Consider the following 26244-nt stretch of genomic DNA (forward strand, 5'->3'; position numbering starts at 1 on the left):
TTCGCTGTGGCACGCCGTGAAGTGTGGCACGCAAGCACGCATTAGTCCAGTGTATCCGTGCTACACAGGCACGCATGCATTAGTGTGGTGTATCCGTGCCCACACACACCGTGCCACACAGGCACGCATGCATTAGTGTGGTGTATCCGTGCCCACACACCGTGCCACACAGGCACGCATGCATTAGTGCGGTGTATCCGTGCCCACACACACCGTGCCACACAGGCACGCATGCATTAGTGCGGTGTTCCCGTGTCACACAGGAACGCATGCTTTAGTGTGGTGTATCCGTGCCCACACACACCGTGCCACACAGGCACGCATGTATTAGTGTGGTGTATCCGTGCTACACAGGCACGCATGCATTAGTGCAGTGTATCCGTGCCACACAGGCACGCATTCATTAGTGCGGTGTATCCGTGCTACACAGGCACGCATGCATTAGTGCGGTGTATCCGTGCCCACACACACCGTGCCACACAGGCACGCATGCATTAGTGCGGTGTATCCGTGCCCGCACCCACCGTGCCACACAGGCACGCATGCATTAGTGCGGTGTATCCGTGCCCGCACCCACCGTGCCACACAGGCACGCATGCATTAGTGTGGTGTATCCGTGCCACGCAGGCACGCATGCATTAGTGCGGTGTATCCGTGCCCGCACACACCGTGCCACACAGGCACGCATGCATTAGTGCGGTGTATCCGTGCCACGCAGGCACGCATGCATTAGTGCGGTGTATCCGTGCCCGCACACACCGTGCCACACAGGCACGCATGCATTAGCCTTTGACCGGGGCGGAGCGCGCCGCGTCGCTCCTCCCCGCGCACCTTCAGGCGCCACCACCTCGCTGCTTCCTGGCCCGCGTCTCTTCTTCCCTCCGCCTCCCCGCCACCGCCACCACCGCCGCCGCTGCTGCTTTTATCGCAAACTTCGCCCCTCTCTTCTCCGAACTGTGAAACTCACGGCGGCCCCCGAGCGCTTCCCCCGCCGAAGCGTCGCCTCGAGGTGAGGACCGCCCGCGCCACGCCGCTCCCGAGGGGGCGGACGCGGTGGAGTTTGTGTCCGAGCGCAGTACCTGCGCGGACGGGCGGACCGCTTCCCTCCTGCACTACTCTCTCCCCTTCCTCCATCACAGATTCCGCCTCCCATCTCCTAGTCCATCGCAACTCCCTCCTCCTCCTCCTCCATCACGGCTCCTCCTCTCAGCCTTCTCCAACGTGAAACTCGGCACGTTCGTCACAGCTCCTTACACACCCACCCCCCTCTCTCTCTCTCGCCTCCTCCTTCCCTCGCTACTCCACTCCCGACAACATTTTTCTTCCACCCCAGATCCCTCCTCCTTCATCTCCCCCTCTGCTCCATGCCTACTCTACTCCGCGCGTTCCTTACTAAAAACTGTCTCGGCTCCCTTCATCACTCTTCCTCTCCTTCCTCCGAATCTTCTCGAGACACTGCCGCATTTCTTTTGCCCCTCGTCCCCAATCCATCCGAGCTGCCGCCTCGCACTACCTCAATCTCGGCTACGTTCCTCGTCTTTCGTACCAGACAACCGCATCTCCTTCAATTTACTTGTTTAAAAAAAAGGTCCAGCTCCCGGTACTCAATCAACCACCACAGCACTGCCCTTAACCCTAGATCCTCACATGAGGCAATCGGTGCAATGGTTTTGTGGTCGACCCTGGCTGTAAGGGATGTGTATGTATGTGTGTGACTGCGTATCCACCACCACTGGGCTTGCCCACCACCCCTTGTTGGAGTGAGCACAGCAGTTCAAATGTTATGCCTCTTGTGGTGCTGGAACATTGCTGAGATACACGGGTTATTTTTGGTAATGTGTTGCAGTTTTCTTTATCACTTAAGTGATGGCATAATTGTTCCCGTGTCCACATTTTAAAGATCGTTTTTACGTGCATTATATAAATGCCAATCTCCCCGAGGGACAATTAGTTGCATTAAATATGTTAAGTGGAGTGTTATGTTAATTTATCATTTAAAACATTAGATGTGCCTGAAAAAAACCCCAATGTGTTTTAATAAAACCAGTCGCTTGGCATGAAGTTTGCATTTAAATTGAGGATAATTTAGTTGATACAATATCATGCTGATGAAGACATCAACGCCGTTTAAATATGGAGTGTAGTTTAGAGTAGTCAAACACTCCCTGTAAAGAGTGCTCTTTGTCACTGTTGAGTGTAAATCAAATGCGTCATTTCCTTTTATTGTGATGTTTATTGCAGACATTTGAGCGATAGGCACCTGTTGATTGTCGAGGCCAACACAGCCAGTGGAGATGCTGAATGCGGAGACTGTTGGGGAGACAGCTGGGCGTAAGGGCTCTCCTCACCAGGTCACTTACAAAGGTAGCCTTCAAAGCTGCACCAAGATTGAATTTGAAGAACCCGCTGAAGAAAGTAAGAATGGTGACGATGGTTCTGCGGATGCTGACATGACAGATGGCGATCAACAAAGCTCAAATATTGAAAGAATTAAACATATGCTTTTCACGGAACCCCAGCGTATAGTATCACCAGATGCGCACATGAAGACTGCAAGACACGCGCACGTGTTACAAAAAGGTGACACCGCTGGAGTTACAAATCATGCGGAAAAGTTTTCTGAAACGAGGAAAGTTTTTGAAAAGACAAATTTTAAACCACAGTCAAGTTTGCAGTCGAGCATGAAAGATGCAAAATGGACATATCTTAAAAGTTCTCCCTTGGAGAAAGACGGTGAAGAAAAGCATTTTATAAGCCCAAAGGCTGAGTCTGGACTGCAAAAACAGCTGGGTTTATATAAAGAGTCATCTGTGTCAAGTTCAGTTAGTTCCACATCTTCAGATTCAAAAGTTCGATCACGTCTCAATTCTGGACCAATATCCAAAAGGCTGTCAAGCTTTTTACTTGATGACGATGAAGATGAAATTGAAGCTAATGCAGAAGAAACTTTCAGTTTTTCAGATCAGAGTAATGCAGAAAGTCCAAGTACACACACAACACACACGAGTTCAACTAAAGTGTTTGGCAGCCCAGACAAAAATGTGTCCTCACCATTGTTTACTCCCCCTTTAAAACTGAACCCTGTTCTTGAAGACAATGATACTCAAAATGTGCAAAGTGCCGAGATCCAGGTTGTTAGCACTGGCATTGAAGATGTGAATGAATTCAGAAGAGACATTTTACCCAGTCCATGTTATCCACAGAAGGAATGTTTGGTTAGTTTAGGTTCCAGCAGTGATAAGACATCAGGCAGTTTGAAGGCAGACGTCACAGTTGGGAAAGCAGACCAGGATTTGTCGATGGTGCCACAGATTTCAAATTTAAGAGAGCCGAGCCATCAGGAGGACCGTAAAGCTCAAGTCAAGAAACAGGATTTGCTGTTGGACCAAAAGGTCTCGTCCAGTACAGATGACTCCGATCATGATGATGATGATGAGGATGGCAGTAGCGAAGATGACAGTGACGAAACGGACAGCAGCGATGACAAGAGGCCACGTGGGCGATTTATCAGTGTAGGCATAGAAAATGCAGCTTTTGAAGATACGGCCGATCAAGATATTGATAGCAAGTCAGAAGACGAGGCTGTGGCAGAAAATGGTGTTGTTAGTGGTGGACATCACTGTAATGAAATCCCAGGTCTTTCAGATGATGATGATCCTCCATCGGAAAAGCGTAAAGTACACTTCAGCACAGCACCCATGAAGGTAATGCTGGCCTGCTTTTCGTACTTTCTCAGCTTGAAGAACTGTAAATGTGCATTTCCAGTATTCTAAATTATAACGTTTTGTATTGACATAAGCTCACACAAAGCACGGTGAAGATACTGTATTGGTCAATATTATAGTGCTATTAAAGCCTTGTAGCCAATATTAATGTTAAAAAGGTTCAAGGTCAACGTGAATGGCATTGGACTGTTTTCTCATTATTTTAGAGAAGATGAATGCCAACATTGTAATATTCGACACTAAATTTAGTATTTAAAGTTTAAGTTATGTAGTATTTTAAGTGTTGCCACCACTTTACAAGCATTTGTCAAAAATGGCAACATTCCTAAATACGAATTTGGTGTTCCAATTAAGCAACCTGGCACAGTTGACCTGTATGTTGATGAACAGCTGGCCACAACGGTTTATATCCAGAGACTTGGGAAGTCCGCAGTTGCCATAGCGTCCCCGTAACATATGGATGTAATTAGAGTCGATCTTGGCTCTGTGGAGTTAAAACCGTGTAATCAATCCTGCGACAGCAACATAACTTGATCTCCCCCCCCCCTCCCCATTGCTGACCGCGTATTGTGAGAAAAGAGTTTTCACTTTACTAATTGAAGGCAACAGTTAATACAGTCGTGGTGGTCTATTTGGTGTGTGCGCTGAGGTTTTACCGTGGTACTTGAATTTTCTGGCTCGTCGCATCCCGAACGTGAACCGTTGGATCAATGTGTGTGTATTTCACACCCTTATCAGATACATGGGCCGAACTATTATATAGCTCTCGTAAAAAAAGTGCACAACCACGCGTATACACCTTGGTTGATGGGGTGGGGGGGTCTACAGAAGGCATTGTATTTCATACCTAACTTTTCAGGGAGGTATTTAACTCATACTTGTATCGTGTGGCAGTAGTGGGGTGCATTACTAATGCTTGAAATTTTACGCCCACACAACAGAGTTGTAACATGTCGCAACAGAGATTCACCAGAGCAGTTTGTTTGAACCTTGCTACAGAAAGAGCACTTTTATGATGGGAAATTCCTTTAAATATTTTCCACTTACATGGTATGTGTGTACTAGTGTTGGACTTCAGTGACATTTACTAATTGTAGTGGCTTGGCTCTCCAACACACCGGTGGTGCTGTACTAGTGACGAATTGGCCACGTTCTGTTTACGTGACAACCCTTACTAGTTGGCTGTGTCGGGTGGTGGCGGGTTTTAGCCGTATTAACCCTGCCACAAAAAAATAAATGTACTATAACACTCTACAGTCTTTGATATTGTTACTCAACTCTTGAACAAATGATCAAAATTTGATGACAATCTGATACCCATTGCCCATCTTGAACTCTGCACTTGAGCACCATGGTTACTATGTACAGTATGGTAATGTACACCATTTTAGTACAGCTTCTAATGATGATAAATACGATATATGTATTCAATTGTATGCATGTAAAAGGACAAACAAACGATCATGAGCCCCTTGGTTACACCATGCACATGCCGTCGATGGCAACGCTATTTAAATGTATCCGCATTGCCTAATTAGCACCACAGTCTGAAGTGGCTTGCTTCATGTGTTGTGTTGTATGTATGTACTGTATGTTGAACTTCTTTCACACCGTACGTAGCCAACCGTGCTAATTCAAGATGTTGGAATTTGACAACCAGTGAATTTGGGCAGTTTTCAACCAATATTACGGCCTTGTTTTGAAACTAGAAGTGTATGGGTTGCACGGCTGATATGTATATTTGACGACACAATTGCGGCAATATTTTTGCAGGTGTTTCCAATGTTTACGAACAAGGAGTATGACCGGACAAATGACGATGTGGACCCAATCGCGTCTTCGGCGGAGTACGAGCTTGAAAAGCAAATTGAGCTCATGGATGTTTTCCCCGTGGAACTTAACAAAGGTGAGCGAGAGCTGAATGCTTTTGATGGCACGAATGATACGTTCATATCTAATACTGCGTGCCTCTAGAATCTTCACACTTTTTTGTGACTTTTATTGCATCGACAACACCCCACCCACGGCTGGTGCTCACATCACATCAAGATTGGTTCACTGGGGTGGTACCGTTTGCCAAACTTGCGTAACTGCGTCACACGTTGATATACAAACTCTGCTCTACAGTTGATGCACGTGTATATTAAAGTAGAATATGGAGCGTTGAACGTCACGCGTGATTGCTTTGAAATTCCACCACTCATTGATACGTGGAACATTAATTTCTAGTTATGCTGGCACACAATGTATGCTGAACTTCTCTCGCACCGTACGTAGCCAACCGTGCTCATCGGAAATGCGAATGTATGAGATTGTAATTGTTTGCACGGGCATTGGGAACTGTATTTACCTCACCACTGAGGCGCTAAAATAATGGTAACAAAATGAAATATACAGTGAGGGAAAAAAGTATTTGATCCCCTGCTGATTTTGTACGTTTGCCCACTGACGAAGAAATGATCAGTCTATAATTTTAATGGTAGGTTTATTGGAACAGTGAGAGACAGAATAACAACAAAAAAATCCAGAAAAACGCATGTCAAAAATGTTATAAATTGATTTGCATTTTAATGAGGGAAATAAGAATTTGACCCCTCTGCAAAACATGACTTAGTACTTGGTGGAAAACCCTTGTTGACAATCACAGAGGTCAGACATTTCTTGTAGTTGGCCACCAGGTTTGCACACATCTCAGGAGGGATTTTGTTCCACTCCTCTTTGCGGATCTTCTCCAAGTCATTAAGGTTTCGAGGCTGATGTTTGGGAACTCGAACCTTCAGCTCCCTCGACAGATTTTCTATGGGATTAAGGTCTGGAGACTGGCTAGGCCACTCCATGACCTTAATGTGCTTTTTGAGCCACTCCTTTGTTGCCTTGGCCGTGTGTTTTGGGTCATTGTCATGCTGGAATACCCATCCACGACCCATTTTCAATGCCCTGGCTGAGGGAAGGAGGTTCTCACCCAATATTTGACGGTACATGGCCCCGTCCATCGTCCCTTTGATGCGGTCAAGTTGTCATGTCCCCTTAGCAGAAAAAACACCCCCAAAGCATAATGTTTCCACCTCCATGTTTGACTGTAGGGATGGTGTTCTTGGGGTCATAGGCAGCATTCCTCCAAACACGGCGAGTTGAGTTGATGCCAAAGAGCTCCATTTTGGTCTCATCTGACCACAACACTTTCACCCAGTTGTCCTCTGAATCATTCAGATGTTCATTGGCAAACTTCAGACGGGCATGTATATGTGCTTTCTTGAGCAGGGGGACCTTGCGGGCGCTGCAGGATTTCAGTCCTTCACGGCGTAGTGTGTTACCAATTGTTTTCTTGGTGGCTATGGTCCCAGCTGCCTTGAGATCATTGAAAAGATCCTCCCGTGTAGTTCTGGGTTGATTCCTCACCGTTCTCATGATCATTGCAACTCCACGAGGTGAGATCTTGCATGGAGCCCCAGGCCAAGGGAGATTGACAGTTCTTTTGTGTTTCTTCCATTTGCGAATAATCGCACCAACTGTTGTCACTTTCTCACCAAGCTGCTTGGCAATGGTCTTGTAGCCCATTCTAGCCTTGTGTAGGTCTACAATCTTGTCCCTGACATCCTTGGAGAGCTCTTTGGTCTTGGCCATTGTGGAGAGTTTGGAATCTGATTGATTGCTTCTGTGGACAGGTGTCTTTTATACAGGTAACAAGCTGAGATTAGGAGCACTCCCTTTAAGAGTGTGCTCCTAATCTCAGCTCGTTACCTGTATAAAAGACACCTGGGAGCCAGAAATCTTTCTGATTGAGAGGGGGTCAAATACTTATTTCCCTCATTAAAATGCAAATCAATTTATAACATTTTTGACATGCGTTTTTCTAGATTTTTTTGTTGTTATTCTGTCTCTCACTGTTCAAATAAACCTACCATTAAAATTATAGACTGATCATTTCTTTGTCAGTGGGCAAACGTACAAAATCAGCAAGGGATCAAATACTTTTTTCCCTCACTGTACTAACTTTATGCAAAAATACATGCAGGGTAGGGTGCAATTTAAAAACTGACTGCCTTGTTGTTCTGCTGCAGGAGATGGAGGGCTTGGAATAAGTATCATTGGCATGGGAGTTGGAATAGATTCCGGTATTGAGAAGCTGGGTATCTTTGTGAAGTCGGTCATTGATGGTGGAGCAGCACATAAGGATGGCCGGTAAGCACCCATTACACACAGGGGCCTATATCGTTAGCCAATGGAAGGAGATTTGCTCACCGTGCAATGTCCCTACAAGTCACGTATTGAAGATTCAACAAAGAAACTGCCTGGCTTCTCATCTCGAAGATCCGGCTGCCTCCTCCATCAGTGAGGAATTGAGGAGTTGCCAAATTTGCGAATGCAGTTGAAGTGCGACGAATTGTACTCTTTGGTTCTATTGGGTAAAGTCACGTAGGTGAAAATAAAATAACAAAAAATCACGACGTTTCGGCCACAACACAAGCGGCCTTCATCAGGTGAAGGGACGAGACAGTCTGGAGGACAGCGCTGGAGTGAGAAAAGCCACGCTTAGATCACGACCTTTAAGCTTTTTGAGGAAGGTCAGCGTCTCGATGAGCTGTGACTTCTTCTCCTGTTGTCTGTTAAAAGCTCTTAACAGATAGGTGAAAGCCCTCCCCATAGAGGTTATCAATTCTAGATTTAAAGCTTTCGTGACTGCTAGGATCCATACTCTTTGGTTCTATTGGGTAAAGTCACGTAGGTGAAAATAAAATAACAAAAAATCACGACGTTTCGGCCACAACACAAGCGGCACCTGATGAAGGCCGCTTGTGTTGTGGCCGAAACGTGATTTTTTGTTATTTTATTTTCACCTACGTGACTTTACCCAATAGAACCAAAGAGCATGGATCCTAGCAGTCACGAAAGCTTTAAATCTAGAAATGCGACGAATTGCTCGCATCCCCCCCCCGATCATTTCCCAATACACACGTTTGCACGAGGTACAAACAGAAGCCATGTGGGGCAATCCCAGACGGCGTCAGTACGTTTTTCTAAACGCAACATACAAGTTATGCATACGTCCTTTGCTTTTTCAAATGCCATTCAAAATAAGGAAGAAGAAGACACACGGGGCCCCACGTCAAGAGGCGCGAACAGTGACCCATCTCACTGGTCCCCATCAGTTCTGAGCCAAGCACATTTGCATGAACGTGTTTCTGCACAGCATTGTGTGATTATTCCTCCTGTTGGCACCTATCCCACGCAAACGCTCATCATTGTGGGACAGCAGTGTCTCTGAACAGTGTCTCTGTTGTGTAAACAACTTGATGATGGCGGTTAACTTTCACTTATGTGTCCAGCATTGTTTTGTCAGATTCGATTAAATCTTCCATGAACTAAGTCAATTGTTGGGAGTGAAATATTGGTAATTATACTTGTAATATAATGGAAAATGGATTGAAAAGTACATATATTCGAAACATGTATTTAATTATAACGCAGTGAACATAAAATATTAGCAGTATCATTTGGTGCGAGTATTAAGATCAAGAGTTCCCTTTCATCATCCTCTCGTTAATACACTGCTGGATGAAGGCCTTCCGCAGGCTATATCCGCCATCGAGGTTGTTTGAAAATACTTAACCACTCTGACCAAATACGCGTTGTTGAAGGGGTTGGGGCCAGGACTGGTTCTGATACCACTTGACACTGATGTTAGTTTTTTCAGCAGCAGCAGAAGAAGAATAATACCATGCATTTCTATAACATCTGAAAAGGCTTCCTTTTACCGTTAATTTAACGCAACTATTTTACATTCGAATATATTGAAAATCACAAAAATCAGTTTTTTAATACATGGAAATAAAGATGTTGAACCTTTTATTTCGACAGCAGTGTTTGATGTGTTTCATGCTGCGATCGATACTTAATTTGATTTTATTATATCATCATTAGACCTCCTTTGCCAGTACCAAAATATAATAATAAACTGAAACCTTTTTCAGTTTTCTTGCCAGAAAAAAGGGGAAAACCCTATTATTATTATTGATTTTATGTTTTGGAATTGAATTGCATTTATGGATCCTAGAACAAAGGTGCCTCATCGCATAAGTACAAAACACATTGGGTGCATACTCTTTGGTTTTTTCGGTAAAGTCACGTAGGTAAATTAAAATAAAAGAAAACAATTAAAATAAAAAAAGTGATTTAATTGTTTTCTTTTATTTTAATTTATTTTATTTTACCTACGTGACTTTACCGAAAAAACCAAAGAGTATGAATCCTTGCAGTCACGAAAGCTTCAAATCTAGAACATATTGGGTGCTTGTCTGGAATGTGCCCATTATATTTTTGAGCTGTTTTCCTTATACTGTACAGTATGTCAACTGATATTTAATTTTGGCATAGTTTGAATGATAAATTATCTTTCAATATCGATCTCAACACTGAAGTTCAGTTCCTGTCGGCCCGATTAAACATCCACGCTTGTAATGGTGCCATCTTAAGATCTTTGCAGATCAGTCGCCGCCATTACCCTCTAAATACAGAGTTTAGTCAGTTATTTTCTGGTTTTTCTCCAATCAGAAATTACGTCGATGTTGTCATGCCTTGTTAAGATATTTACATTCTGCTGCACTAGCATCAAGGAGAATGATCAGATTGTGGAGGTGGATGGAACCAGCTTGGTGGGCGTCTCGCAACATTTTGCTGCCAGTGTCTTGAAGAACACCAAAGGCCTTGTCAAGTGAGTATATGTATGATGACGGTGTTTTCTTAAATGCACGGTGCAGTACTCGTACCTCGCTATGCATTCATCGACGTCATCTGAAATTGGAGATTGAAGCTGTCTCAAGAGCGTACGTTTTAACAAAAATGTCACAGTATGTATGAGAACGGCGGTTCTTAACCTGGAGGTGCGAGATGCCTTGTCTTGGGGTGCGAGACATGGCCAGATTTTTTTTTTAGATGGTAAATCGTAACGCAAATTATGCACGGGCACGTAAGTACAACTGCTTTGTTTCATCAAACCTTATGTATTTATTAACATTATACGTGTTTTAACGACTGCGAACCAAAGGGGTGCAGGGCTGCATTGAATGTTAAGAACCACTGCATTAGAATAAGAGCCAAATATTAATATATTATCATGATAATTATATACAGTGCCGTGTAATCATTAAGCCAGTGTATTTCTTGGTTCGGTAAAATGTCACTTGCAAAACTTCTAAAAAGCGCGTGTTGTGTTCGCATCCCTGGACAATTTATTTTTTTTATTTTGAGGCCTCAGTAGCTGGATTCGCACTTTTTGGGCACCTTCCACCGGCGTGCATGGCTGCACAATGTGCAGGGGTTTGGGGTGGGCAACATCGCTTAGCTCACTCACTCGCACGCATGCACCCACCCACCCAGGTGCAATGGGCAGTGTGTGACGACCACCCCCATTTGTGAAGTGGTGGTGTTGTTTTTCAGCCACAACGCCACCACCCCCCCACGGGACGCACCCATTCCATTGTGACGTGTCAAGGACTATACGCACGGCTCCCGCCGGTGCTGTCCGTGGAGCAACGGTGGGGGGAGGGTGACAGTTTTTGGAGCATGCGCGCTTGCATGTGTTTAATGTCAAACATTAACTTGACGGCAAACATTAACGGTGCCGCCATGCAAACGTTGATTTCGTTTGTCGAACGTGCGGGCGAGCAAAGCAGAAACGCATGCGCTTGCTGCTCCATGCGTTACTGGAGCTTTATATCCGCCGTTAGCTGCAAGATCATTTTTTGTTTGTTAACAAATGAGATGTGCCTTGTCTAGCGCCGCTTTAAACATTAATATAAAGGCCGCCACGTATTTTTTTCCGGCAATGTGATTCGTGTGCTGTTTGCATTTTTTTTTCTGTTACCCTATCTTCCTAATACTATTTGAAAAGTAAGTCAGGAACACCGTACACTGAATATATTTAACCACGCAGCTTTTGTGCCTAATAACAATGCGCCTAATGTATGCCAAAGTCGTAAAAAACATTTACAATAGATAATCGATTATCCAGCGGCTTCGAGGGGAAGGGCCCACTAGATTTTGTCAAAAACTCCGGATAATCACTACATCAATATTTAAAATAGCTTATTTTTGCACATTCTTGCATAACATGTTTTTAGGTGTTTTAAAATGTGTACCCTAGATGAAATATGCATAAATGAACATACCAATCGACACAAATATCCTACTGTAAAAAGTTACCGTATTTACTGTACCGTACTTACCATTCTAATCTCGAAAGACCCTGCATGGGGTGATGTACATAGTTACTCTTTTATCAACCACAACATTGATGAGTTTGACAATCGCCGGACTGCTTACAGCCTTTGGAGCGGTTTTGCCGGATCATCATTGATCAACTGTATATGCATTTTAATTTAAAAATATAGCGTGAATGTCAACTATTTTGACAGTTCATGTTGTGACCTGATAATGGAAGAACCCCAATCAGAGACGCATGCCAAGCGAAGGAGGGGATTTCATCACAGCAGGCCATTCCAAGCTGTGGTTTGCGAACAGCTCAGACCAGTTCCACTGCACGTTTAAAGTCTCTTCCTTTAGTTTGGTTGATTACACAAAAGACATGCTGCCCTACAGTAATCACTTAAGACAGTGTTCTAAATATGCAAGTTTATTCAATCCAATGTGTTGGTCAATGATATATTTTAAAGTGACACATTTGACACTCTTTGTTCGAAGCCTATAAATGGCGCTTTTTGCATAGTTAATGTAACAAATGCTCAAGCAACTATAAAGCCATCAAAAGACTTCTGGTAATAACTCAGGGCCATGCTTTTAGCTCCCCATCTGTTAAAGTGAACTAGACAAACAAAATATATGTATTGCGTGATGATAGTTATTTCATATTTAGTCACCAGTTATCAAACTCGAAAAACCAATGAAGTAGACATTCCAGGCCGAAACGGTGGTTTAGGCATTTGGCAGGACCCTTTTGTGCAATGAAGTGGTTTTGTAGAATTCAGGGTGGCGTGTGCTGTGTGGTTAAACCATCCCATCCATTCCTTCTTCTGCTTGGTTACACTTCACTTGCTTCACTGAACATGTGACACAATTCTAGATTTGAAGCTTTCGTGACTGCAAGGATCCATACGCTTTGGTTCTTTTCTTACCTACGTGACTTTACCGAATAGAACCAAAGAGAATGTGACACAAGTAGGTCAAGTTGGTGGCTGAAAACTGATGTTTTGAGTTTGCCTGGGGATGGAACTGCATTTCATTTTAGTCGATTGATATAATTCGTACAGGTGTGGTTTGAAATTACAGGCCGGTGCAATTTGAAGAGCAAACAGTACAGGAGGGTAAACATGCAGACTCGTACATTATTACTTCCTTCATCGCCTGGTCTCTGACCATACCCTATGATTGTACAGTGCTTGTTTTTTCCCTTTCGTTTAACCTTGGAAGAATTTGTTTTTTTCATTACCGTGCACTGTACAGTGCTGTGGACATCCACATTTGTCACGATTAACAGTTCATCAATGTGTAAAAATGCTTAGAGTATCTTTCGTTACTTTAGACATGCACTCAAACTCATTTTCACCTCGTGTAATTTTATATCCTGAAGAGTTAAATTCAGAACACAAAGTAGGATATTGCGTTTGTTTCCCTCTACTGAACTGTCATCACTGTCTTTGGTTTACATTCTGCCTCTGCATACCAGTCTTGGGTTACTTTCAGTTTTCAGATTCAGTTTATTTATTTAGGTATAGCCCTGTGAGCCATTCGGCTCTTGAATCGGCTGCAACCGCAACAAACAAAAAACACGAACAAGAAAAAACATATTAAAGTGACTATGTGACTGCAAAACAGATAATCCATGAAAAAACAGCAAAATATTCCTGAAAAAAGCACCGTACACCAACGCTGTGTGCAAAAAATCCCAGTGGAATGCAAGTCAAACAACAACAACCACAAGAAAACTTAGATTAAGGCCATCAGTCTAACTCCGTACTACAACAAAACAAACATGTCCAAACCAAAATCAAGGTCAACAAGCTTTTCAAGGTCTTTTGACTCCCAGGTACTCAGTGTATTCAATTTAAAAAAGACTCTGTACCCACTACTTTGGCGGAGCAGTGTCATCTTTCCACATAGCATAACGTCTTTCATGAAACACTTTAGGGGAAATATTTACAATTGTGGGATCCATAAGAGTTTTTTATGGGTTAAATCACGTAAATATAAATGCGTCGTTAAACCTGCCCACCACCCGACAAAGCTAATTAGTAAGGTTTGTTACGTAAACACATGCCAATTCGTTACAAGTACAGCACACCAGTGTGTTGGGGAGTTAAATCACAAAAATGTACAATTACAAAATTGTGGGATGCTTCCCTAGTCCACTTTCCATTGATTTAATTTCCTTTTTTGGGTGGGTTTACACATTTCAACCTAAAACTATATGAACAAAGATCATGCACAAAGCACAGCACTTGCAATTAGGTGTTTGGAACAGCGTCAAATCATGGCAGATATTTAAAGAGTCAAAAAGTCAAAACGGTGCTGAGCAAATCAATCTGAAATGTTCCACCCTTTCCAATGATGTGCGGGTGGAAACCTGAGTCTCTTTTTTTTTAGCTCTTCGTGACGTATTTTCGAGTCGGCGAAACGCACGAGGAAGTCCTTGGAATGTCATTTGTCCAGAACCTTGTTTAATCACCTTTTACAAACTGTGACCCTGTTATCTGTCTTAACATGTCATTAAAACTAATTTTAAAATCGTACAGACCAGCAGGTACAGAGGAAGAGTGTCTACAGTAGCAGCACAGTAAAAACATTCTATACATTACCAGGGTTTATTTTTTTTATCTGGGCGAGTGCTACAACTAATTACGAAACAAATATTTTCAAATTTTGAAATTGGCATCATCAGGTCAAATTCTAAATTGCTTATTTAGTTTTCCATGTAAACCAGTGACCATTCATTCATATGCTTTAATTGGCTTACTGCAGAGGATATGGTACGCGGTGCCAAATGAAGGCACGTGTTTTGAAACTCATTGTGTTGAGCAAAGGAGTTTTTTTTTTATTTCAACGGCTTTACTTAACTTGAAAGCTGTGTCATCGTGGTCAAATCTCGTTATCAAAAGTTGGTCTACTTTATGTTGTCCAATCAATTCCAAATTTTGCACACGTGCTCGGATCCGGTGACAATGCATGGCATCAATTAATTGCCTCCTTTCAAGTAATTACAATTTTTTAATGGACGGCATATTAATTATATATTTTTTGTGCAGGTGAAAAACGCCACGGTCCCTAAACTGTGGAATCGGCTCGCCCTAGAAGCAGGCGCCACGTGTCTCTTGTAGTTAAGGTGTCCACTTCCCGTTGTACAATCGAGTTATTTACTTTTTAGTGCACTTTAAAATAAAACCGTTGTTTAAAAAAACTCTTTTTAAAGGAGTTGATTTACTCCATTACTCTTACTGATGAGCGATCCAAATTAATTGTCCTGTTCAGGGATTAACTTAAAGGTTATCATTGAAATTCCTGTCCACATTTAAATATTGCAATTGAAAACAAGGTGGTTTTGTAAATAAAGTAGAGCCAAATAATATTGTGGCATATTTAAACTACCCGGTTAGATAGATTGTTTTATGTTTGTCCCCTTCTCTTTGATGTGCGTTTATTTTTGTACATTTTATAATTATTTTGCTTGTAAATCTTAGAAGTAGATCTTGCCGACTTACATTTAAGACATCTTGTTAAGATTATTTTTTCCCTCTTATCGTGACAAGGACGTATTTTTTGTAAATGAACGTGTTATCCATTCTTTAAGTTCATTGAAGCAAGAACTTTGTATTTCCTTAAACCATTTGGACACACTGCACTGTGCACAATAATGTATGGACTTTTTGCTTCAGTGAACTTGTACATAACAGGTTAAATAAAAACAAATAGATAGGTTTTTTTTACATTCAGGGTTTGGAAGGGAATATCTCTGTCTCAATATCTGGCCTTCAGAAAATAGGTTTACAGAGAGATGTACATACAGGTCGGTGGGGTTTTATAGTGGGTGCATATTTGTATTGTATGACTTAGTGCAATAGGTTTCATTACTGTGTGACTGTTTTGACTGAAGTGCAGTGAGCTTTGTTATTAAGTGTGGTGCTGAGTTTTGTTGTGTTGGCTTTCCATTCAGCAGGTCTACGTATGTTGAACGTCTTTTAGCACTACGTAGCCAACCGTGCTCATCGGAGGTGCAGGGAAGCACAACAAAACTAAACACACAAAGTAGTTCGAAAGAAATTAGTTTTCAATCTAGATTTAAGAGTGCATTGCTCCAGTCTTTGTTCGATGGTTAGCCAAAAGCCGCTGCGAGGATGACCGGGGGTTGTGTGATGATGTATTGCTCCTGGACGAGGTCAACAAGGTGTTGTGGTTCATTTGTGGCGAGCACTTTGGTGTGTAACGAGTGCGAATGTGACAATTGTAGGTAAAGCTGATGCAATTAAGGATTAATGTTAATACGCCAGAACCGTAGATGTATTCTGATGTTCTGCATGTGTAAAATGAGCTATGTGTAATGCTGGACAATTGTTTTTTTTATGATATTACAGTATTCATTTCGTGTATAAACAATCTTCATGTCCCATATCTATATAAAAAAAAAACTTCCATGCCTACAATTCCTCTTATGTTGGGAATTGTGGTGATTGGGACTTTCAAAGGCAATCGATGAATGAAACTTGTTTTTTTTAAACAAGCTCTCCCAATGCATGAGGGGCCTTGGCCAGATACTGTATGTATATATGGGGCTGTGTGGAAACCCGCACGTGTATGTCAGGACGTCAACTTGTCGAAGTGGTTTGCAGAAGTTTTGCGTTGATGCCCAGGGTGCTTGTTGGTTCCGAGCCTCAAGATGAAGCCTTGCCTCTGCCTGCTAGCGACAGAAGGAGTCTTGTAAAGTTCGGATAACAGGGCCAGTGTGCTGTGAAATGTGGATGTGATATGTTCAGTGACTGGCTTGGTGAAGTTGGCACTGCCAACACCTCTCAGGTGTTTCCGCGAATCTCCGACGGCATTCTCTGGTTTCCAACGACGTACAAGGCAGGACATTATTCTGCATGAAATGCAGTCAGTCTCCACTTTGCTTGTGTGACCTGCACACAGGTGAGACTTGACGACACGTGTGCAGGGCTTTACGTTGGCTGCAGTGGCATGATCTTGTTTCAGCCTTTGTGGTTTCAGAGAGAGCACCCGGGAATGAAATCCTAGTGGTTTGGGAATATGCCCCTTAGTTGCAGCAACCTGTATAATTGAGAAGATGTTGATGCAGATACGAAAAGCATTGGACCAGTGTCCAATGCGTGGCATTTTGAGGGCGAGTGGGGGGTGGTGTTGAAGGTTGTGCAGTTAAATGCATTCTTGTACCGGCTGTAGTCTGAGTCATGTGCCAAGCCGACTTGTTTGCTCACTCGGTGTGGTAAGTGTCTGGGTGTCTTCCGTTTGAGAAAAAGCGTGTCATTGAAATGTGGTTGTCTTTTAAAATCCTCACCATCACTGCATTCTGCGTGTAGAAGGAGGAGGAATAGTGAGTATGGAATAGCTGTTTTCCCATGTTTGGAATGTGAGGAGTGTCTACACATATATGACAACAAATAAATATATGCAATCAGAATTACACACGGCCTCATTTACATGTTCCAGGATTTAAATGAGCAGTCTGAATAGGATATCCATACAATGAGAACACTCATTGCACTTCAGTCGGTCAATTCTAAAACTAATTGAATTTCCATCACACTTCCCCCAGTATGCAATCCCACTTACCAAGAATAATTAAGATTATGTCTCTAGATACCTTATTCTTTTCCGAAGAAGGCCAGGCAATTAACACGTTTATCTTCATATCTGCTCAGTGAAAACATTGATTTTAAAAACTGTTCTTATTTAATGTGCCGTATATTGTTTTCCCCATGTGGCCTTTAGGATGCTCTAAAAGTGTTTACATATATCCCGCACATTCCGATAGCTTTATGTTTCATATTAACGTCATGGGTTACACAGCACAGTGCTGTATACGTAAACACATACCGTAGTAAATGTTACCATTGTTATATATTGTGGACAGGTGCCGCTAGCGAGCACCTATTAGGACCAGCTCAGCATGCGGGATCGTGGGGGTCTACTTAGTTCTCACGGTGCTGCTGATTTAGCACACCGCACCAGGTACTCATTTAAGACCTAGTTGACCTAGAAGGAGACCTGTTCCTGGTACAAACACCAATTTTAACATTCACGCATGGCATGGCATCGATCTCATACTGCATGCATTAGCCACCACACTGCGTCTCGACATGCTGTCATAAATGTGTTTGGTAATTATCATATATAACACATTTATACTATACAGTATATGCCATTAACTGCTTACGTGATATGTAATTTGTCAACAATGTATCGTGATGGCCACGGCTGCAGTGCATGCGTGTGCACATGCAGTGCGCACACAATGGGGGGCTGCCCAGTAATGGATCAGTAGCTAACAGTGCCGTGTTTCTGGCTGTGTGCAGGTTCCTCATTGGCCGTGAGCAAGAAGGCCAGAAGAACAGCGTGTGCAGTATCCTGATGCAGACGTTGCCCGCCGAGAAGAAGCAGCAAGAAGAGCCGCTTCAGCAGGATCACAGCTCGAACGATTCAGACGGCGGGCAAGACAACGAAGTACGGTATTGGGCAACGCTTCGGAGGAGTAATTCCTCCCAAACCTGTAGAGCGTTACACATCAAGGTGCTGGCTGTTGAGAAACAAATACAGACCGTAGGGGCAAGTGTTGTGAGCAAGTACCTAATGAAGGCCAGGATGGCGCACAGCGGGGTGGTGTGGGCAATACCCCACCCGGCCCCATTTGTATTCCCCTCGGTGCTCATGCTTGTAACACCACATCGGATAACTAATTTTAAGACTGAGTCGACCTATGAGAGGCCCAGGAACGGTTCAGATATTCTGCGCTGATGTTAGCCGGCAATCGACCTCGGGTCGCCGGGTTCATAGCGTATTGAGAAACAAACCATGCCCTTAATTTTGTATTAATTACCGCATGACCTGCGTGCTCTTGTAGCCGCATGGCTCTTACCATCAGCATATGAGCATATATATAGCGGAATAATGTATTTGTTTAATTATCAAGATAAATCAGGAGCTCCAGATGACTACACCGATGCCGACTTTTGCAGGATGAAAGATTACGTTTCTCACATCTGCACTATGATAATAAAAAAACCTGTAATATCGTCATTCTGATCAGACCTCTTTTTGAGAAGACCTATCGACACTGCTGGGAGACCTAAATTAGAGTGGTGACAGTTGACTATTTACATGTAATGTGTAGATTACATAACATACTTCATATTAGTGTCTGGTAGTGAATGTAACATGTTGTTTAAAAGATTAATGAAACATTTACCAGGGCCAATGAACCTATACAGCAAATCCTTTAAAACATTTAAGGGTTCAAACAAGTGTCATGTTATATACTCTAAACCTTCCAAACAAAAATGTTCAATGAGGCAATGTTTCTTTGCACACTCTCCAGATTTAGTTCAGTGTCCCTCATTGTCCATATTTCTGATTCATATCGCATAGTAAGTAATATACGGCAATTAAAAACGTTGTTATTTAGGCACATCGGTATGTTGCTTTTCATGATTAAGTTTCAGATTTCCCCCCATAAAACTCCAACTTTCACTCACCCCCATCTCTTATTTTGACAGTTTTGTTCCTGATCCGTATTTACGTACTGAGAATCAGATTCTTTTTTTAGACGGGAGGAATCTGATGAGCTATGGAGATATTTTTTCACAGATATCCAGTATTGCTGGGTCAGCAAGTTACAACAGAAAACAATGAATACTGCCCTATGTACACAAACCGTGTTGTTTTCTAGTCACCTCCGACAAACCTCATTTTTTGAGCAAACTCGTCCAACGTGACTTTTGTTTTGCTCATTTACCTTATAATGTTCTTATATAATTTTTCTTTGTACTATGTGAGGATTTCATGTATTAACACTGTTTCATGATCTAATGACCAAATTATACTTTATCCATCATCTACATGATCGATTGTTGTCTTGTTCTGCAGTTGTATTACTTCTCCTATAGAGTAGTTGGTTACTTGGGGTGTAGCGAAAAGCACATTTGACGATTATGAATATCGAATAACTCGATGTATTTGGCCGAATTTCTAAATCGAAGCAGATTTTCTTTTCTTGACTGAGATGTCTCTGATTTAAAGTTTTCGTGACTGCAGGGATTCATATTCTTGGATATGAGATGTCTCTGTTTCTCTAATTGTGTCTGTCCTCCTTAACCTGTGTCTCTCTGTCTCTGTCTGTCCCTCTCTGTGTCTCTTTGTCTCTCAGTCTCCTATCTCTCCCCCTCTGTCTGTCGCTGTCTTTCTGACTCCCTTTTTTAATCTTTCTCTGCATCTTGCTGATTACCTCTGCCGCCCCCCCCCCCAACCGTCTCTATTTGTATCCCTGTTTATGTGCCTAATCTCCCTTAGGCCATGCCATTTCATTCCAGTTTACATATTGAAGTGTCAGATTTATCTTTATCCATTTATGCCTTGCAAAATGTATTTGTGTGGCGATATTGAATAATTGGCATAACATTTTGCATGACAAAAATCCCAATTATGTACAACATTTCATCCAACAATGTATTTCAGGAAATGTATCTGACCATACCTTGTATGCTAGGGTGTAAAATTGTAGCTGCTGGCCCGGAGATATGGATTCTCAGTTCAGCAATACATTAAAAAAAAATCTCGGTGCCTTTTGAGACTAATGGTGGGGATTGGCCCGTGCTGTTGTCAAGGCTTGGCAGTGGCGTTGTGCAGTCTGCCGGGCCGTGGTGTACACTTCCACCCGGCGTTGGGAAATTAGCGCAGTCGACAGCACGCGTGTGGGCGTGCGATAAAGGGAAAAAGCCATCGCAGGGCGCGTTTCCCGCAGCTGAGCACGACAGAAGCATCACGTGCCGTACGCTCCCCCTCCCCCCGCACGAGCGCCGCTTTGCGCACATGTCCATTGATTTATGTGCCGCTTGAACAATTTGCAGTGGCGCGCAGGTACAGCACTAAGGCACTTGAAATGGCCGAGCTGCTGCGCTGCCCGTGCCTGCATGCCAATTAGATATGAACAGTGGCTGTGACTCACTTGCAGGCTGAGCAGCATCATAATGTGCCTTCAGGCTGAGCCGTGTCCTATTGACGAAGCCGAGGAGATCCTGGGCGGTCACCACATCAGCATGGTCACCCAGCTCAGCGAGCTGCCCGCCACCGAGCTGCTGTTCCATCCGCCGGACATGGAGGCCGCGTCGCAGGCAAATGCCCTGGAAGATGTGAGTGCGGCGGGGACGTGCATGGGAGCAGCGTTTCCTCCTCCCCATTTCTTGCCTGCTTGGCTTTGGCTTTAACCGTGGAAATGAGTTTGAATAACCATTGCACCCTTGTCATTGCATGCGGTGTTGTGCACTAAGTTTATAATGGGATTGATTTTTGGATTTATAAAGGCTTCTTTAAAATGTTTTAATATTTCTGTAATTGTTTATGACGTGGAGAGAGTTTGCTCTCCCGATTTATTTCGTTGAGAGGCTATACCGCGTGTTGTGAGGTGTGCAGAGAAGCCATGGGCTGTTTGCGATGGTAGATGCTGGACAGTGGTCATTGTCTCCACAGTTTGCCATGCAAACTGAAACAGAAACCAGTTTCATTGCAGTACTGTGCACGATGAAGACATTTATTTTCATGCATTGCTCTTTCTCAGTTGCAAAACGCACATTCTGCAAAGGAAAGAGAAATATCAACACTGATGCAAAAGGTAAAACATTTATATTGAGATAATTTATTTAATTGCACAAGTACAGAAGCCATTCAGTGAATACCACCCCTGTGATAAATGTAGACGTTTTGTCACAAATTAGTCATCTGACCATGGTAAATGTAATAATTTGATGTGCAATCTAACATCAATATTCCTGTGCGGTCCTTTAAACAGAGATACTGTGCCACATCACCTTGTTTTCTGGGCATATAGATGCAGCTTTTTTTGCCATTCACATGCATACAGTGTAACTGAAAAGCATAAGTGTAACGAAATCAGCTGTGTGTGAGACTGACACAGTGGTGGCCATCAAGGCTTGTAACTTGCACTGAGTTGATTTGTATTTCGCTGCAAAATTCGCCGTGCCAGCAGGCTGAAATCGAGGTCATCTGGAGGCCCGTGGGGCTACTGATGTGACGTGTTCCCTTGTCGTTAAGGTAAAAGAACTGGAGAAAGAGAAGCAGGAGTGGAGGCGGGAAAAGACGATGCTTCTCGGGACAATCCAGGACAATCGTGAGGAAGCAGGGCGGCTGCAGGGGCAGAGCCGAGATGCTGAGGAGCTCCTGAAGGAGAGCCGCTTGCGTTACGACGATCTGAGCTCCAAGTACACGCACCTCGTCATGCTGCTGCCGCAGGAGCTGCTTGGGTATGAAGCGCAGCCTGGCAGCACGGAGTTAAAAAGAGGACCAAACCTTGGTTTAATTGGGCACATATCAGCAAGGGGGTGTTAATTATCGCAATGAGGATAAGGTTTTGTATTTATCGGGCGCTTAAATGGAATGGTAACTCAAAGTGCCTTGCATAATATTTTTTTACAGAATCGCATATTACAATCTGATTTAAAAGTAACCCAAAAGCAGGCTCATGACTAATGCATGAAGCAAGTACCATTAAAAAGCACATACTTTACATATCTAGCACATGCTAGTGAAACTCGGAGAGGTATACATTCCAGAAAATGCCCCGGGAATTGAGCCCAGACTTTATATTATCCGGGTGGATGTGTTTCTATTGTATCGGAGAGGCATTCAGGATTTAAACTAATCCCATAGTAGCAAAAAGGCATTAACTGCTTTAAACTAATCCTGTAGACCTTTGTCTCCGGTATAGCACATTGTAACCAAGTGGACCTGTTTTTTTAATGTCTGCTCCTTTAAAATGTTGCTTGTGAATAATGGAGAGCCTTCGTGCGACTATTGGTATTTATCATAAGTTCAGTTTGTTTTACAGCATCGTTCATGGTATTTGCATCTGTGCTGTACAGTGCTTCTATGCATAATCGCGTGAAAGGCTAAATCACGAACAAGCACATTTAGAAGTGGTATCAAAACAAAAGGTATAGACAACAAAAAGTTATCGTAACAGAGGTAAAGAAAAAAGATCTTAGAAGTAGGATTATCTGCATGTAAAGTTTAGATAGTGAGAACGAGGTGTTTGTCGTAGATTTTAAGAGAAGCATATTTGCTGTCTTAAAAGGTGTGAATGTGAATCGGTGTTGAAATCTGTATATCGATAATTTAGCCCTACCGAGCACGTTTGGTGGATACCCCGATGACTGCTCGTGTTGACATGATGTGTTCATTTATTTTTATGCCACGTGTATATAACATGTCGTCGTATGTATGTTGAACGTCTTTTCGTGCACCGTACGTAGCCAACCGTACCAATCGGAGGTGCGGGGGAAGGTTGACGAACTGAACACAAAAAGCAGTTCTCAGGAAGTGAGAAGCTAAAATGCTTGCGATTTGAGGCAGATGAATGAAGCGGACCGAGCAAACTCCGTCTCCGATCTCTCCCCACCCCGGGGCTGTTAGTTGCTTGTAACAACGCTTCTTCTGCTTTGCGAGTTCAACTTTGCTCTGTGGTTTGCAGCTCACTGCCGGCATCGTTCAAGACGGCTATGGATCAAACGAACAAAGAGCTCAAGGAGAGGCAAGAGCAGCAGATGCAGGGGCGCGTGGAGAAGGTAAAAGGGCCGCAACAACTTTCGTCGTCCCAATTGTAGCCTCGGATTTCTTGTTTTTTTTTGCGTGCGGTTGCGTTGATTTGCGCTTTGTGTGCCTCCTGCAGATGGCAGCACTGCACCAGGCGAAGGCTGACTTCATGAAGCCTCCGGAAGTCTCCCGTGAGGCACGAGAAGCAGCCCCCAGTGGTGTGTGTGTGTGTTTTTATTGCAGTTTATTTTTATGCTTCTGAGTGTCGTATTTAATGGCATTGCAAAGTGATATGTTTTTTTTAAATTTAAAGTTACTTCCATGGTATTGGAAGAAAACGTCCGCTAATATTATACGTGCTTTGCAATGTGTTCTGTGCTTTTGCATGAATATTATGCTAGCGTAATTTTTACTGAAACTATTTACCTGGCGTTTGATGCGAAAAGATATGGCTTATGCTCTGGTACGTTAATGCAATCAAGAAGCCGTCACACTCGTGCCTCGCAGCAAGAGGGGCCTGGGTTATGATTCCCATCTTGGGCAGGACCCCCTAGGAAACGAGTCTTGACTCCTAAGCGAGGCTTTCTGGGCAAACTAGCGTAAGAATGATACGACGTAATAAGATGTAACACTTTTTTGGTTTAAACCTTAAGGGAAAAAAAAAAAATGTCTACTCCTGAGGAGATGATGATGACAGTGGTCGCCCACCCAGCGCTTGAGACCCTGGGCTCGCCACCCGGCTCAGCGCATGCCTCCATCGATCGTACGTGCGCGTGCGCTGCATGTCGCCAGCGCGTGCGCTGCATGCCGCCAGCCTGGGCTGCTATACTGGAAGCTGCGGTCGCTGCAGACTGCTTGCTCCGTGATTCCTTACAGCGGTTCTCACCTTACACTGTACGCCTCGCCCTGCTAGGCCTCCACGCTGGCATCTACTGCCAATGTTTTAATGTTTCGGCAGTCTCGTGAAACTGCGAGTGCTTTTTATGCGCGCGTGAGAACTTCTGCCGACGGTAATGAAACGTACCGTTGCCATGGACGGTCGTGAGACAGGTGAGTGTAGGGTGTTTTGGTTGGGGAGAGATTGAGAGTTTGTCAATGACCTTGATAATTAATCGGCACTCTTGCAACTAATTAAGTATTTGGGCTGTGTTTAATATCAGTGGATGGACATTTGGTTAAAAAATACAGATCCCTGGTGGTATCTTGATTTAGTTACATAAGCGATGACACTGTATACTAAACTTTACATTATATACTCTATACACTATGCTTGTTGATTGTCTTACAGAAATTGGCATCTCTGCTGTCAAGATTTCAGAGGTTTCTAACGTTGGTCAGAATGATATCCTACCATTGGTGTATGAAGAAGCTGTGATATCCCAAGGAGAAAATAAGCAGGACACAGTTGGAGCTGTATCCATTGTTCCAGTCACAGGTACGACACTAAGCAGAGCTGCCATTGATTCAGATGCCATCTATAAATTATATTAAAAAAGTAGTTTCTTATTCTAGTATCTTAAATGTTTCAATGAAGGTTTGCATTGAGGTATCCTAGCTTGCTTTGGATGCCTTCTGCTCTATAGCAATGTTTTTTCAACCAGCGGCCCATGGGCCAGATGTGGCCTGTGCAGGCTGTTGCAGCTGCCCATTCAGCCATGGCCCACCAGGGCTTGAGAGATACAGATTAGTGAGATGAAAGCAAGAGAAACGAGTGAGATAAACAGAACCGGAACCAAAAGGTACCGATTAGTACGCTTGGGTGTGTGTGTGTGGGATTGCATGCAGACTTCGATGACCTCGTGCCCCAGACACAACGTCTGGACAGCAGCGCTCACAAGTCCAAGGTGCAGCTCCTGGTGAAGGCAAAGCGCAAGCAGCCAACACGTATGCTGCTGCGGGGCGCGACCCCTGAGGAAGCGCCCCCAGAGCGGGCCACCCCGGTGCGGGCGAACGCAGTGCACGCGACGCCGGAGAGCACGACCCCACTGCGGGCGACCCGGGAGGGCGGCACTCCGGAGCAGGCTGCCGGTCCCACGGAGGATGCAGTCCTTCGAGCAGTGAGTGCACGGCCAACTCCGCTTTATTGCCGAGATTATGTGCCTGCTCAATAATTCATCCCGCTGTATGCATTTTTCTCCAGGAGTAACCATTAGCTTTATTTACAGTGTATATTGCTGTAATAGATCTGTGTGTTTTTTTGGAACACTTACCATGTTCAAACCTATTAATAAATCAATTTTGTTAAAATGTTTTCACGTGAGCAATCGGATAATCGATTCAAAACGTATCAGGAATCATCTTGATGAGGAATACCAGCGGCTTCCTTTGTGTTTAAAAAAGAAAAATCAGTTTTAATTTCAAAGACATTTAAAAGGAATTAACTTTCGTGAAGAGAAGAGCTCATGGATCACAGGAAAAAACTAAAGATAAGAGACATGTTGACTGTTAAGGACGGTATATAGATGGGCTTGAACAGGACACTGCTAGAAAGGGAATATGGCCGACGGATGAGACTGACGTTGCAATGACAGCCAATGGACGGCAATTTAACATGGAGATGGAGCGATGGACATCGGCTTGTGTGCCGGAACGGGGATAGATTGTGGCATCGCAGGTTTGTGAAGGATGCAGATGTTATGTGGAGGCCTTCATCTTGCAGTGGATAAAGCATAGCTGATTAATGATTTAACCACATGAGAACTCATTTAGATTGGTCTCTTTTATAAGAGTGACCTGG

At 43.5% G+C, this 26244-nt stretch overlaps 1 protein-coding gene across 2 annotated transcripts in view; it reads left to right on the forward strand.

The window, feature by feature from the left end:
- Nucleotides 1-834: 834 nt before the first annotated feature.
- LOC116938525 (uncharacterized) overlaps nt 835-26244 on the forward strand; it is a 34188-nt gene continuing 8778 nt past the window's right edge. The window contains exons 1-13 of one of the 2 annotated variants that reach the window (XM_032945695.2): nt 835-1009; nt 2242-3704; nt 5499-5631; nt 7787-7907; nt 10333-10437; nt 18263-18410; nt 20942-21091; nt 21517-21570; nt 22011-22219; nt 23446-23539; nt 23644-23725; nt 24796-24942; nt 25293-25564. In XM_032945695.2, coding sequence (XP_032801586.2) covers nt 2295-3704; nt 5499-5631; nt 7787-7907; nt 10333-10437; nt 18263-18410; nt 20942-21091; nt 21517-21570; nt 22011-22219; nt 23446-23539; nt 23644-23725; nt 24796-24942; nt 25293-25564 — 2925 coding nt within the window. In that variant the 5' untranslated portion in view covers nt 835-1009; nt 2242-2294. The remainder of the gene's footprint in view (nt 1010-2241; nt 3705-5498; nt 5632-7786; nt 7908-10332; nt 10438-18262; nt 18411-20941; nt 21092-21516; nt 21571-22010; nt 22220-23445; nt 23540-23643; nt 23726-24795; nt 24943-25292; nt 25565-26244) is intronic. The other variant, XM_032945696.2, reaches the window with a different exon arrangement.

The sequence above is a fragment of the Petromyzon marinus genome, chromosome 4 (genome assembly GCF_048934315.1).
Source record: "Petromyzon marinus isolate PM22_M1 ecotype Great Lakes invasive population chromosome 4, UKy_Petmar_22M1.pri1.0, whole genome shotgun sequence".
Lineage (NCBI taxonomy): Eukaryota > Metazoa > Chordata > Hyperoartia > Petromyzontiformes > Petromyzontidae > Petromyzon > Petromyzon marinus.